The sequence below is a fragment of the Pteropus alecto genome, unplaced genomic scaffold (genome assembly GCF_000325575.1).
Source record: "Pteropus alecto unplaced genomic scaffold, ASM32557v1 scaffold196, whole genome shotgun sequence".
In the NCBI taxonomy this organism is placed as follows: domain Eukaryota; kingdom Metazoa; phylum Chordata; class Mammalia; order Chiroptera; family Pteropodidae; genus Pteropus; species Pteropus alecto.
The window spans coordinates 5,190,237-5,206,966 of NW_006439717.1; the positions used below are offsets into that span (position 1 = coordinate 5,190,237).

A 16,730-nucleotide genomic window follows, 5' to 3' on the forward strand; every position below is an offset into this window, starting at 1 on the left:
AGTAATTTTTTCATTTACCTCCATATTTCCAAATAATAGGCTTATTCTGTTTCTTAATGCATTGAAAAATTGCCTCTTGACTTCCTTTTACAGAGGTTGAGAATTTAACTCTTATGTAGACCACTAATTTCACAATCCTATTTTCTGAATGAATTTTGATTAAGTCAGTAGTCAGATTTCCTATGTCAGTGTGGAGCCAAGTAGTGTACTTTCAAGAACTGCTTCCTTTTTTTAACTCTGGTTTCCCTGGAGTTAATAACTGCCTTATTTTAAAATGTGCTTAGGGTTTTTATTTTTTTAAATGTTTAATCACTATTTTTTCTCTCAAGTGTTTGAACGGATATGTAAAATCTCTATGAATGGTTTTTCTAAATGCTCTGATAGTTCCTCTCTCCTAGACTCCTCCCTGAAGTCTCCAAGTCACTCCACTACAGCCCCGATCTTCCTCCTCTAATCTGGCCTGGAAGAATTTAATCTTGGAAGAATTTAATCCTGGAAGAAGTGGTTTAATTTTTCCTGTGAAGTCTTTTCACTCATCTTTGATTTTGATAACTTTTTCTCGCATCACATATATTTGCTCTCTCATACTCAAATACTTTTCTTTGTATCTTCCTAAAAAGAAAAAAAGAGTATATTTTTTCCATCTTTCCATAATCGGAAAATGTCTTCAGTCAACCCTCATAGTTAGTTAATAATTTTGCTGGTTATGGAATTCTAGCTTGAAAATAATTTGCCTCAGAACTTTTTAAGGCATTACCTTATCCTCTAGCATTCTCAGCTATTATGAGGTCTGGTAGTCTGGTGATCTGATTGATTCCTGATCTTTTCTGTGTGCCCTGTCCCCATGCCTGTGCCACTGAAGCTTTCCATGTCTTCTTTTTATCTCTCTCACTCTGATATTTATGATGAAGTAACTTAGTGTTTTAAAATTTAGTTTGTTAAGAATGCTGTAGGTCCTTTTATTAAAGAGATGTTCTGAGAAAATTGGTCGTATTATTTATTTCTAGGCAACTATTTTCTTTTTTGAACTCTTTCTAGTTTAATATTGGGATTCTTAGATTGATTTTCTAATTCTCTTTTTTTTAATTCTATTTTTTATTGCTGTCATTCAGTTTCACTCGAGAAACTGTCAATATCAAAACCATCTAGTGATTATTTTGGTTATGTTTTTATCAAAAGCTTTTTCTTGCATTCTGATTGTTTCGGGGTTATAGAATTCTATTGTTTTATCCATAGAACATCTATTCTCATATTAATTACAGTTTCTTTGAGGGGAAATTCTCTTGATTGTCCTTCAGACCCTTTCTTTAGGGTAGGGGTTGGAATAATTTTCTGCTTTTCCTACGGAAATTTTTCTTCAAAAGTTAATTCTTTGCAGCTCATTCTTATTTAACAGTAAGGCACTAGAGAGTTAATTGGAAACTTTGCTTTGGATAGAGATTGGTGACTGATGATTTTCCCTGTAAATCAATATTTTAAAGTCTTTTTCTCTTGGAGATCCAGCTTCTCAGAGAATGACCCTCTAATGGCCTGGCTGTGAGGAAGAGTGGGCAGAGACTACTGGTCAAGAGTTCATGTGCAAAATTGCGTTATTCTTCCCCCAGCACCTCCGACTTGAACTCAAGTGGTTTAATTTTTCCAGGAATAGGCCTTTAATCTGCTAAAGAGAAGAGCGGGTGTGGCAGCACTACCTGCATGCAGGTGCTGAGCCTCTCAGGGGTTCTGCAGGTACAAGTTTGTCTTGCTTCACATTGCTTTTCCCCCATCTTTTTATCCTCTGCATCTTCTGAAGTTATCAAAATCTGTTTAATTTACTTTGACTTTGTGGGTTGAAAAAAATTTGAGTAGGAGAGGAAATGAATACATATAGTCACTCTACCATTTTTTAACTGAAACTGGTTAATTTTTTGTAACCAGATGTCTATTTGCCTTCTATTTCACTTTCTTTACCTTAACCCTACTCCGAAAATAAAGTATGTCTGATGTGTTTTTCAGCATCTAGGCAAACAGTTTTTTGTGGGGTGGAGGGGAGAAGATAGGGTCTTAACCGAAATTCCACTGAGATGATTACCCTCTCTATCTCACTACTGAATGAATTCTCACTGTATGAATCTTGAACAATCCCCGCATTTCATTCAAGTTTTTGATAGAGAAAGCCATGCCACAGATTGTATTTACACTATATTTGCTCAGGATTTGAGAAAGAAAAAAGGAAAGAGGAATAGAGGTTTAATATGCATATAGCATACTGAGTCAAGCATGGTTTTAGGTTCAGTCGTACATTATCTCCTTTAATCTCACACCCACCCTGAGGTGTAGGTGGTGTTATTGCCACCTTTTGATGAGAAAACAGAGGATCAGCAAGGTTATAACATCTAGCCCAAGGTTGCTCAGCTACTGACAGCTGAGATTCAGATGTAAATCTCTGATTTCAAATTTCATGTCCCTTTTATTCTATTCTCCATTAGTAAAAACTGAAACCTCACCTTGCATTTTAACAAATAATTCATTTTAATGAGATAACTTTAAAATTATCTTAAATTCACTGAAATATTAATCCCTAAAACATTCTTGCCTCAAAACTTTTATTGCACGTGATCGACGTAAGTATGTGCAATGAGCGTTCTTTTACTTTCAACTGACTTTTCCCTTATCAAAGTATCCATCGAGCTCACTTTTTATTTTTCATCTGAGTGTTCTCTGTGCGTATTCCTTTTCAGACCTTTATAACCCTACTTGAAAGCAAACTTCTTGGCTTTGTTTCTGCTAACTCCCACAGCTAGCACAAAGCAATTGTAGAAACTAGAAATGATAAATCTGGCTATTCTGCTAGCACTTGATTTTAAGAATTTTGTGAATGTTACCATAGTAGCCTTAAAAGTCAAAAAATTTTAAGAAGGTATGCTTTAGTTATTTTTCTGAACTCTTTATTTTTATGGTCTACTGGACACACTGAATAGTTTTCTGTTTTGTTCCATACAGTGAGGCAAGATGCTCATGATTCTGGTTGTAGGCTCCCAGAGGATCAGATAGGAATGGGGTTTTCATCATGGCATGTGCCATACCGTCTTAGAAAAGTAACGTCCCATTTGTTGTGATTTGCATTAACGACATCAAGTAAAAAGTAAATTCACAAGTGGCCCCAAAAGAATTGTTAAAATTAGACAAGATTTATATTATTCTTATATTGACAATAACATTCTTTTTTTCTGTTACATATATTTGTAAAGATTTGTGTTACTCAATGAGTCAATAAAAACTCCAAACAGGAACTCTCTAGATGAGTTCCACTTGCTAAACAGATTTTAGAGAGGAGTTTGAAATGTTCATTACCCCTTTGTAGTTCAAACTATACTATTAGAAAAGTAAAAATAAATCACAAGCTTTAAACTAATGGCAGTTTTGCCTGAGTATTTCTTGCTACAGCTAGTATTTAACATTTTAAATTAGAATTACATTTATTATTACTTCTAGCATAATCAACCTGAGTTCAATACTGTTGGCAGCTTTGTAATGATTGTTTACTAAATCTTACTATTGAGCTGTTAGTGTACAGCTGAAACTTACTGGATTTCATTAACCAATGTCACCATAAAAAAATTTTAAAAATATATATATGTAAAATAAATAAAATCTTACTATTGAGGAAAACTAATCCAATTATTGACTAGTTATCAGTTATTGGGTGATTTTTTTCATTCTGATTTTCTAATATTATGTGTAGAAAATAATATTGTATGGTAAGTGAAAATTTCTGTATAAAGTACATGAGTTATTGCAACTTTGCTTCAGGTTTTATATTTGAAAGTGAAAGTAATCACAAAACTGTACCAAAGTCATAATTTAGAAAATATTAACAATTATTTCATAGAAAATTACCTTTAAATATCACTTCCAATTGAATTAGCCAAATGATTACACATGATGAGATAATCATTTTGCATTGATTAGCTTAAAATTATAAATCCATTGTATATGTATAAATATATACATGTATAAATATGTACATATATACATTTAAAATTTTAGAACAGAAATTAAAATGTTATAACTATTACAAAGATAGGAATATAATGAAATTTTACTTTCATTTTATTATTAAGCATATATCATTAAGCATATATTTCTTCGTCCTTTAAGTTAGAAATCAACATTTTTGCAAATGAATCTTAAAAATTTTTTGAATGTCTGAAGGTACAGATTTTAAATGTAATCAGATACAGCGACATAGAATGAAACATTTCTAAAACCAAATGCTGTCTTGGTTTTTTAAAGCTATGTAGTCAAAGGATGTCTGTAACAGGTTAAAAAGGAAATTTTCAAACTCCATTAAACTTTAAAACTCTAAATATAATCTTTCAGGAAATACTATGAATGGGTTCTCTGGTGATAGATTTAGTAACTTACTCTTTACTGCACATGTGCATTGAATTAAAGGAACAGTGGCAATAGTTATTTTACAGAGCTGATACTCTTATTATGCATGTTTTGTCATTTTTTGTTATTTAAATAGTGATTACTATAGTCTGGCTATCTTACTTTAACTACTTTTTTTACTTCTCTAGTAATGGTGAATCTCAATACAGTGTTCCACCTTTGTAGGGAATACCCTTACTTACAAAGTAGTTGGGTAAAACATATCTAAGATTTTACTACAGTGAAGCTTTTCTTTTAGATATATAGGTATCACTGACTTCCTGAAGATTTCAAAAAACATGCTATTCCTGGGGTTTTGATATAGCCTCTTTATTTTATTTAGAGAATTTATAATAGGCTTCTTAAAAATGGGGGAAAAAAACCCACATGTACATGGATGCATACGCATAATACTGTTTTATTCCACAGAATGTCTAATTTCTGATCTGTTTTGACCTGAAACTCTTATTTCCCTATTTAATATATCATTGCCCAGACAAATCTTTTGTTTCATAATAGTATTAAAAAGACATTTAACAATCACCAAAACATCATTTAAAAAATTTCATAGCAAAATAGCTATGATCAAAATTTTTCCATTAAAAATAAAAGTTAACTTTGCTACAGAAGCATAGAATTGCTCAGTTTTGAAAAAGAAAAAAAATACATGTTCTTATATTGAGAAATTTATTGATACTTTTGGCCTTTTCCTTAAGACTAGGGAATTTCCTTGAGACTAGAGATATTTTTCCTTAAGAGTAAGAAAAACACATCAAATCCTCTCAGATCAGTCTAAGAGAGACACTAGATCCCTGATTGTTTTCGTTATTATGTTTGTTTTTAAATCAAAACTATTCCATTTTATACATAAATTGATGCTTCTTGTTCAGTTGCATTTGTCTTGATGGAGATGATTTCTGGTTGATAATAAGGTATATTTGAGTTTAGATTTGTACTGTATGGTGATTGCATCTCTGTGAGTTTCTCTCCTAAAACGAAAATTGTGTGACTCCTTTTGCCACGTGTGGTAAGTTGTCCTTGTCTAAAGAAATTACCTAATATCTACCATACAATGAGCAATCGGATAGATGTGACACCCAGCCATATGGTCATGAGCTTTTATATTTTTAACAGATAACTATGGAACTTGCTGTCATGAAGCAAAAAGAGATGATTTCATATCTACAAATAGAGTAAAAAAAAAAAAACCCCGTTTCTTCATGTGGTTTTTCGACTCCTTATTAAGGATTATGTTTTGAAAAAAAAAGTAAAAAAATTCTAAATATTTTGAAAAGCAAATAAATTGATTAATAGTACCTCATTATTATTCAGTTTTATATTTTCTTATTAGTCATTTTTTGTTTGATAGCAACATTAGAAAACTAAAACTAAGTCAAATGGCTGAAGGGAAAAATTATGGCTGTTTGTCTAATTAGATTATTTAAGACAGGCGAAAAACTAAATACCATAATTTTTAACTATCCCTGAGGTGGTGTAGCAAAGCAATATCGATAAATGTTTACAATAATATTATCACATTTTGAAATATTCTGTTGTTACAAGATACCTCTAGTTCTCATTAATTGACCTTGAATGATCTCTGCTCATTTATTTATAAAAATTATTTTTAATTATAGTTGACATAAAATATATTAGTTTCAGGTGTATGACATAGTGATTAGACACTTATACACCTCGCAAAAGGATCACCACAATATGTCTAGTACCTATATGACATCATAGTTATTTTGATATTATTGACTATATTCTTTATGCTGTACTTCATATCTCTGTGACTTACTTTACAACTGGCTGTACTTTTTTTTAAATGAAAATTGTTGAGGTGACATTGGTTAATAAAATCAAATAAGTTTCAAGCATACAGTTCAACAATATGTCATATATATTGCATTTTGTGTTCACTACCAAAGTTAGATTTTCCTTCGTCACCAAATATTTGACTCCTTTAACCCCTAACTACCTCTTCTCTCCCTCCTTCCCTCCGGTAACCACCAATCCATTGTCCGTGTCCACGAGTTTGTTAGTGCAGTTTGTTCTTAATCTCCATCAACTTTTTTGCCCATTTCCATACCTGTCTCCTGGCAACCATCAGTTTGTTCTCTGTATCTGAGTCTGTTTCTCTTTTGTTTGTTAATTTAGCAAGATTTTTTTCTTTTCTATGGCTGAATAGTATTCTATTGCATATATATATGTGTGTATATATATACACATATAAACATTTTATTTAACCATTCATATACTGATGGACACCTAAGTTGTTTTTATATCTTAGGTACTGTAAATAATGCCACTGTGAACATAGAGGTGCACATACCTTTTTAAATTAGTGTTTTTTATTTCTTCAGATAAATACCCAGAAATGGGATTGCTGAGTCATATGGTAGCTCTATTTTAAAATTTTTAAGGCATTTTCATACTACTTTCTACAGTGGCTGCTCAGTTTACAATCTCACTAACAGTGCATGAGTGTTCTCTTTTCACATCCTCACCAACATTTATTCTTTATTATCTTTTTGATAACAGCCATTCTGACAAGTATGAGGTGATATCTCATGGTTTTGATTTACGTTTCTCTGAGCATCTTTTCATGTGTCTGTTGGCCATCCATATGTCTTTGTTGGAAAAAAATGTCTATTCAGGCCTCTACCCATTTTTTTAATTGGATTGTTTTTTTTGATGTTGAGTTGTATGAGTTCTTTATATGTTTTGGAGATTAGCCCCTTTTCAGATATATCATTTGCAAATATCTTCTCCCATTCACATAGGTTGCCTTCTCATTTAGTTGATGGTTTCCTTCATGGTGCAGAAGCTTTTTAGGTTGATGCAGTTTCCCATTTATCTATTTTTGCTTTGTTGCCTTTGCTCTAGGAGATATATCCAAAAAGCTATTGCTGAGACTGATGTCAATTAGTTTATTACATATGTTTTCTTCTAGGAGTTTTATGGTTTCAGGTCTTAACATTTAAGTTTTTAATCTATTTTGAGTTTATTTTTGTGTATGGTATAAGAAAGTGGCCTTCTTTCATTTTTTTTTTTTTTTGCATGTATTCATTCAGCTTTCCCAACACCATTTATTGAATAGACTGTCTTTACCTGTTGTATATTCTTTGTCATAGATTAATTGACCATATAGGTGTAGGGTTATTTCTAGGCTCTCTATTCTGTTCTATTGATCTATATGTCTTTTTTTTTTTCCAGTACCAACTTGTTTTGATTACTATAGCCTTGCAGTATAGTTTGATATCAGCTAACATGATACCTGCAGCTATGATTTTCTCTCTTAAGATTGCTTTAGTAATTTTTTTTTTTGCGTTTCCATATAAATTTAGGATTATTTGTTTTAGTTCTGTGAAAAATGCCATTGATATTTTGATAGAAATTGCATTGACTCTGTAGATTACTTTGGGTACATATTAATTCTTCCAATCCATGTGCACAGTATCTCCTTCCATTTATTTGTGACCTCTTCAGTTTCTTGTATCAATGCCTTAGTTTTCAGAGTACAGGTCTTTTACCTCATTGGTTAAATTTGTTCCTAGGTAGTTCATTCTCTTTGAAGTAATTATAAATGGGACTGTTTCCTTAATTTCTCTTCCTGAGAGTTTGTTATTAGTGTGTAGAAATGCAATAGATTTCTGAATATTAATTTTGTATCCTGCAACTTTACTGAATTCATTCTAATAGTTTTTTGGTGTAATCTTTAGGGTTTTCTATATATAGTAGCACATCATCTGCAAATAGTTACAGTTTTACTTATTCCTATTTAATTGGATGATTTTTGTTTCTTTCTGTCTGATTGCTGTGCTTGGGACTTCCTTAATATGTTGAATAAAATTGGTGAGAATAGTCATCTGTATCTTTTTCCTGATTTATACCCACTTTGTTGAGAGTTTTTATCATAAATGGATGTGAATTTTATTAAATGTTTTTTCTGCATCTGTTGAGATAATCATATTTCTATCCATTTTATCTATGCAGTGTATCACATTGTTTGATTTGTGGATATTGAACCATCCTTGTATCCCTGGAATAAATCTCGATGATGGTGTATGATCTTTTCAATATATTGCTGACTTTGGTTTTGCTTATATTTTGTTTAGAATTTTTGCATCTATGTTCATCAGGAATATTGGCCTGTAATTTTTTTTTTGGAGTGTCTTTGTCTGGTTTTAGAATCAGTGTAATGCTAGCCTCATAGAATGAGTTGGGAATCTTTTCATCTTCAATTTTTTGGCATAGTTGGAAACTATAAGTATTAATTTTTCTTTGAATGCCTGGTAGAATTCACCTGTGAAGCCATCTAGTCCTGGACTTTAATTTGGGGGGAAGGTGGATTTTGATTACTGATTCAATTTTGTTACTAGTAAATGGTCTGTTTAGATTTTCTGTTTTTTCCTGATTCTGTCTTGGAAGTTTGTATGTTTTGAGGAATTTATCTTTTTCTAGGTTGTCCAGTTTGTTTGCATATAATTGATTGTAGTATTCTTTTATAATCCTTTGTATTTCTGTGGTGTTGGTTGTCACTTTTTTTCATTTCTGATTTTATTTGGGCCCTTTCTCTATCTCTTTGTCTCTCTGTCTGTCTGTCTCTCAACCTATACTCATTTTAAACAATAGAGTAATTGCCGCATTTACTGACTGGAAGCTCATTTAGAGAACTGGAAATTATTTAGGCTATGTACAGAATTAATTTGAGATTTTAAATTAAAAATGAAAAATCTATATGAATTGCCAGGCTTTTCTTTAAAATCCCTGATCTCACTAATTAGTTGTTTATCTCAACAGTCATTAAAAATATTTAATGTAGAACTTATAGTTGATGTTAGAGCTCTTTTCTAATATCGTGTTTTTAATATTAAGTATTGAATATTTTAATACTTAGAGAATTTTAGCTAAAATTTACATGAGAGATATAGAAACAAATATATATACCTTAATCCATAGATGGCACTATATACTAGCAAGTAAAATAGACATTTCTAGTCAAATTTCTAGTTGAACTTAATTAAATTAGACTGCATGGATAATTCTCACTCTTAACTTTCATTTCACTTGCTATTCTGTACATCAAACTTCAAATTCTTTGTATTTTATTTGGTTTTCAAATAGCTAGCTAAATGATCTTTATAGCTAAAATGGAGATTGATTATTACTATGAAAAATAACCATTAAATTGAAAAGGTACCATCTAAAATCAGCTCATGCGCCACCAGAGGACTAACTACCATTGTACAAGAACACTTGTCAATAAATTAATTAATGATCCATTGTGCATTGGAATTATTTTCTCTCTTTAGAGGAAGAAATATAGAATGGTTCACAACACTTTACACTAGGAAAGAGTACTTCTGGGTTCTATTTTTTATGATCTCTTATGTGTATGTCCTCAATAAAATTTATAGTCTGGCAGGGAAAACAGACATGGAATAGGCAATCATAGGTATATTGAGATGTAAAAAGTCTGTAAGAGCAGTACTAAATATGGTCTGGGTTGGTTATCAGATATCTTCTATTGAGAAAGCGGGCTTTGCAGAGGGAATGAGATCTAAAACTCAGTACTGAAAAATATGTAGGGATGAAATGGAAGAAGGTGTTGGGGTGGGCAGAAATGACTCATGCAAAAGTCCTGAGCTGGGGATGCACAGAGTATTTTCTAGGAAACTATTTGTCATCTTCCCATTTCTTTTGCATTATGGGAAATATTTTCAAGTTTGTCCTTCATGTAATCAATGTTCTGTTTTGCAAGGTTCTTTTTAATTTTTAAAATATTTTCATTATAAGTGTCATTAGAGTTTTCCGAGTTTGGCTATTTCTTTTTTAAAAAGTCATTTTTCCCCTTACCTTTACCCAAATATTTATATGAAATAGATTTTTGTTAACCAATATTACACATGAAAAACGGAGGTTCAATGAGGATAAATAATTACGGTTACCCAATTTGTAAAACTATAAAAGGCAGTTTATGCATGTATAAGGTATAGTGTAATAGTTAATTTTAAGGGTTATTTTATTGCAGATTAGGGTACATAGCAATTCTCCCCATGTCAGTATGTTTCCCACTACTGTCAGGATAGAGAGATCAACATATCAGGTTATGAAAACCTTAAACACATACATGTACACACATCGCTAAAGTTTTCCATTTTCTAGAACTGGAGATAAGTAAGCTTTATTTCCTTATATTGTTTAGCAATTTAAGATTCCAGAATTAATCAACAAGTCTCTCACAAATTCACTTTTCTGTTGTACCCTTATATGTAAACAAAGCAATAGCTCACACCTCAAATATCAGAAGTAATCTTATTATATAATATATAACCTTTAGAAACAAGAATAGATTCATTCCAAAGTTAAATATATTAGAGGGGACAAATTAACTTTAACTCTCCACCTTGGAATTGAAAGTGCCAGTCACCCTACATAGCTCTGGAGATTCTATTAAATTTTTAGGGCTTGCAAATTCTACATTTGTTTTAAATGTCGTGTTTACTGTATAGATATTTGTCTTCACCCAATTTATAGGAGTGATCTATTCAGGTTATTTATATTTAATGTGCCACTTCTAAAGTGGGTTGCATCCTATATCTACTGTTCCATATTAGTCATGAAAAACATCTGATATGTCAACTAAGGATAATAGAGGTGATTTTTTTAAGTCATTTGGATAAGGATATAAACGAATTATATACAATGTTAATAAAACCTCAAGGGAATAGGATGGTGTCAGGGATATAAAAGAGAGAAAAACCAAAAGACTGCTTGGGTACTAGAAAAAAGAACAGCCATATTTGAGTATTCCTACCAAATGGACTATTTTGTGTAATCTTTACCACTCAGAATGTGTTGTGGTTTGAAAGAGAGAGGTACCATTTCACTCTTTATTTGCTCTAAGATTGCCTCAATTCAATTAATACATAATTTTTTATATAACATGATCTTTTTTACTTAAATTCCCATATGGAATTAATCAGACATGATAAAAATAATGTACTTATTTCTCTTCAAATCAAGGGAAAAGATAGCTCTACTTTAAGCAAGGCATAATTTATTTTGTAATACTTTAATTTTGTATTTTTGTCTGTCTTTCCTAGAGGAACTTGAGTTTATTAAGCGACATATTTCATGGAATGTAAAGTGTTTTAATAAATTTTGTGGTTTACTAAAAACAAATAAGACTTGCTTACACCAAGGATTAACATCAGTTAATCAGCTGATATTTATTGTACTTGCCACTTTGTGGGTGAACAAAAGGTTCTTGACCTCCAGAAGGCTAGGTAGATAAAACATGTGACAAAAGTAGAAAATAATGAAGTGCTAAAAAACAGAGTGAGACTCAGAAAGAAGAGTTCAGAGTGATGAAAGAATGATATGTATTTACTCGAAAAATAGGGTTGATTTAGAGCTTTAAGGATAAGTAGGATTCAGAAAGCACCAGAGAAAGTGGTCAAGGTAAAAAATAATATGAACAAGATACTGTTGTTGAGTGACTATGTCACTTAAAGAGAAGTGATTATACTATGCCTTATTAGAACAAAGATTGTATGTTGAAAGTAACAATGTAAGGTTGGAAAGGTATTTTGACTAAAATTTGGTGCATTAAGAAAGAAAAGAAGAGTATAATTTTTGGTTTACTATAAAAGACACTAGAGCCATTCTCAGTTCTTGAGAAAAAAAGCAATATGTTTAAAATTATGATTAAAAATCTTGATTACAGATTAGAATAATGAAGAACAGGATCAAAGATGACCTCAAGTTAGAGTATGCAGTTTTGAGGAGAATGATCTTAACTTTGATAGTGTACTACAATGTTTAAGTTTAGAGTGCAGTCATAGATATTGCTTATAAAGAAAATATATTGATAAATTCTAAAGTGGAATCTTTAATGTCTCCTCTTTTATTACATAGTTTTGTAAATGAATTGCTTATTCTTATCTGAAATATCAACAATTTACTGCATATATACTGAGTAATTCTTGGATTCTTGGCACTGTTAAAAGAACTGAGAATTTTACAAAACAGACACATGGGCAATGTCTAGATAAGGCATATCAGACTATGAGACCATCCATCAAAAAATCTACTTCTTCAAGACTGAGTTAAAATATCACCTTGTCCTTTAGTACTTACCAAATATAATAGAAATGGCTAAGTTTTATGAATTTCTTAATTTCATTATAGTTGTATATTATATCATTTTAATGGTCTTTAGTGTCTTACAGTGTTTTGTTTTTTTTTTTTCCTGATCTTTATTGGGTTTAATATTAACACACACTCTGGCATTCATTAATAGATGGTATGTGTCATTTAGGTTATAAGCAGTTTGAGGAAAAATCAAGGGCAAAAGCAAGAGATGTTTTTTAATGAACCTGCAACTCTTGGTATATGGTAGAAAATAGTATTCATAGAATGACAAATATTTCTCTATCTTTCACAACAAGTACTACTGTGTTGATATCATTAATATTCAAAATGATTATTACTTTTTAGGTAGGCTAACAGAGTAACAGAGTAATGAATGTTCTCTTTGAATGGTCACAATTTAAAAATTAGATAAAAAAATATACACCTTAGGAGAAAAACTTTCTTCTATGTATGAACATTTATGTATACTCCCTGATAATATATGCTTGATATTTGATAATATATTTTGGGCATTATACTCTTTGAAAAATAAACAAAGTAAAGAAACAGGGAAGTGACCAAGATAAGTGGCAAGGAAGAGTAGAACTTATTGGTAGATCTGAAAAAGTCAATAGCAGGAAAGAATATATACTTAATACAGTTTTAAAAGAACTTTAGAGATTTTCACAGAATTAGGTGTGTTCTAAGTGGCATGTAAAGGCTGTATGCCTAATGGGAAGAGAAGAGAATATCTCAGATATGATGTCTTAATAGTCAACACCAATTTAAATTGTCTATACAAATGGGATTTAGTACTGCAGATATAAGAATAACAAATTATTTCCAAATTATTTTTTTAATTTAAAATAGTTTAAGCTTCTAATAATCTGTTTTAGTCTAACAGTCTTTGAACTCATGTAAAATGCATAATACGTTATCTAATGTTCTCAGAACTCAGTATATATTTCTAAGTGACAACATATGTGAACAGCCGTCTCAGATATGAAAGGACTTGTCTACAATTCATGTCTTCTTTGCTTAACTTTTTCCTGATACATGTATTATGATGACAGTTTTCAGCATCCTTTCTGAGACTATGTGAAGGAAAACAATAGAAAAGAAAGCTTGTATTTACTGAGGATGTACCACGTAGAATAGGAATGGACTAGACATTTCATATTTCTCATGTTAATCTTCATAATAAACCTGTACCATTGGTGCTATTACCCCATTTTATAAATGAAGAAACCAAGGCTTGGACAATCAATGAAATGTGCCTGAAGTTATCCAGCTAGTAAATGGCAGAGTTGATATTCAATACCAGAGCCAAAGCTCTTTGCACTATATTAAACTGACCTCATTCATAAAATGGCAACTGGCTGAAAATGAATTCAAATAACTGTTTTACCTATCTTTACAGAGATTTTAGTTACTTTGTTTTTTACTAAATATATTGGAAGGTCGATGGTAGAGAGATACAACTTCCAGATTGATGCAAAAAAAAAAAAGACAAAAAGCAAAAACAAAAAAAACCCTGAACTGAATTGCACTTTAAAAAGTACATTTTCTGCTTCCTCAATCACAGTTTCCTGAACTGAGAGAGCACTGCATTTTTTAAACATCCAAAACATACTTTGCAATATGGAAAATACATAGGGTTAAAAATAGGTGGTGAGTATACAAACCTGAAAACAAGTTTTGTTGGATTAAATGTGATAACAGGAATTAAATGCAGATAGTTTTTAATCTTAAAAATTCTAAAAGCATTTATGTGCCATAAAAGTACTTGGTATATCGTAGACAATTTTTTAAATAGAATAAATGGATACCTTATGATAATATCAATCCAAGGCAGATCGGCAATTTTTAAATTCTCTCTAATTAGAAATATCAAAGTATATCTTATTGAAAATAGCAAAGCAATTATATTTTGATTGCTTCATTTTATGCTTATAGATAAGTTTAAAATTAAGATACAATGAATCAAGTGCATCCATATTTGTTTTCTAGTGTTCAGCTTCTTGTGGTAAAGGTTTAAAGTACCGTGAGGTGCTTTGTATTGACGAAGTCCAAGGGAAGTTAGAAGAAAAATATTGCAGTCATCTACAGAAACCTCGAACTCACAAAGCTTGTAGATCTGTCAGATGTCCTTCATGGAAAGCCAACAGATGGAAGGAGGTATGTGATGTATTTTATATTTTATATAAATATATATACATTTGCATTTAAAAGAATATCTTCATTCTGTTTATTTTTAATAACTTTGAAAGTTTTACATCATTAAAGTGTGCTTTATTCTTTTATACCATTTGCACTAATCTCTGAATTAATACTGTACAGTGTTAACATATTTGCTGTGTATAGTTAAATTAGTCATTTGATTTTTTGTTGCTGTAAACTTTACAAGAAATCTGTTGCTAAGTACTGGGGACAGGGGACAAGCTACCGATAATTATAATATTGTTTCAGGTAGTCTAACAGTAAAACATATATGACGATGTATTTAGTAACTGCCTCATTTCCAAACCAAAGTCTTGGATTTGAGCTAAGTTTGCATCTTAGAAAAGGGACTGGTAAGTTCTGCAAGGAATTTTAATTAGAGACTGTTTGAAAGTTAGAGAGGTGTCAGAACTAGGTGTCCAGGCTTGGCTAAGGCTAGAATGCACCTGTGCTTAGAAAAACTCAGCAAAAATGAAACTGATTCAAAGATGAGATCCAGGCTGAAAACTCAGTTTATAAAAGAAGGGTTATTGATAACTTCCCTGGCACACTCAGGGAAGTAAGCTCAAAATCTAACCTTGGGAAGGCATGCCTTTCGATGTGGTTGTCAGGCAAAGACCAGCCTGGAAAAAACTGGGGCAAGGCACGAATGAAGTCAGGTACATTCAGTAGAATAACTTCCCGAGGCCTGATTTCAGTGGGCTTGGGCTTTCAGCACAGCTGTCTAGCTGCTCTCAGCAGCACCTCAGGTTGCTTATCTGTTTCTAGCGGGGCCCAGTCTTGCAAAGGGAAAAAGAAATCTGTCTTCTGCTGATGGAACTTCCTTGTCTCTGTCTGATGTTGGACCTATGTCTATCAGGAAAACAGATTCAGACCAGAACTAGAAAAAGTGGGCTTCTAAGTCATCGCTATTCACTCCGAGGTCAGAGCTTTGGTATAAGGCCCTGGCTTTTGAGTGCTAGTATATCACTGTTATTGAATAAAAAGCTCCCAAATTGAGTGAGCATCTCAGGTTTCTTTCTAGAAGAGGCAGCCTCTGTCGAGTGTTAAGGTGCCAAGAAGTGTGGTTAACATTTGACTGAAAAATAGGGGCAAAAACATCTCTGTGTTTTATTCCACCACCCCCTCCCCCCAAACACACACACACACACACACACACACACACACACACACACACACACACACACACACACATTCTTGAGCCTTTGCTTCTACTTTTAGTTTCGGTAAAGTAAATAACATTTTTCATGGTTTAGCCAAGGCCATGATTTAAAAGATCTCTTACTGACCTGTTTATTTAGTGAGTGCCACTACAACCAAGTTGTTAGAGAAAGAAATACCAGATCATCCTCCTTCCTTCCTCCTCATCGCTCAATGGGTTCTCTCAATTCTCCTATCAATGTAACTTGAATCTCCATTGCAATCACCCGAGTCTAGTTCATTATCATCTGTTTCCAGGTGTACGATGGCCTCCTTACATACATTTTTGAAATTATTTACTTGCATATAGTGTGAACTATAGGAAAACTTGAATATGATTGTATCACTTAATATATTGTATGACTTACCATTGTCTTTAGGTGGTAAGTCTAAAACCTAACCCATGCTGATTTCTTCAGCATTATCCTATGCCACCAAATCTTAGAAGCAATGGGTAGCTTGTTCACTAAATGTCTAGCCTAGTATCTAGCTTAATGCATTCTATGAATACTTGATTTAGTTGCAAAAAGGACTTGCCATCTCTTAGTTTATTAGTTATATTTATCACATTATGGGAAAGTGGGGGTTTGCCTTATTTTATCTGGACCAAGATGTGACAGAATAATGGCGAATTAGTTTTCCCCCAGAGGGTGGAACACTGTAAAGGCACTGAACCCAGCACGTAGCAGATACCTCCTAATTCTGATATCAGGCAGGAGCTGCTGGGGATGGGAGTTTAAGTGGGAGAGACT

General features: G+C 32.1%; 1 protein-coding gene across 1 annotated transcript in view; it reads left to right on the forward strand.

The window, feature by feature from the left end:
- ADAMTS20 (ADAM metallopeptidase with thrombospondin type 1 motif 20) overlaps positions 1-16,730 on the forward strand; it is a 150,296-nt gene that overhangs the window by 102,644 nt on the left and 30,922 nt on the right. The window contains exon 29 of the mRNA XM_006916882.3: positions 14,569-14,736. Within this exon, the coding sequence (XP_006916944.1) occupies positions 14,569-14,736 (168 nt within the window). The remainder of the gene's footprint in view (positions 1-14,568; positions 14,737-16,730) is intronic.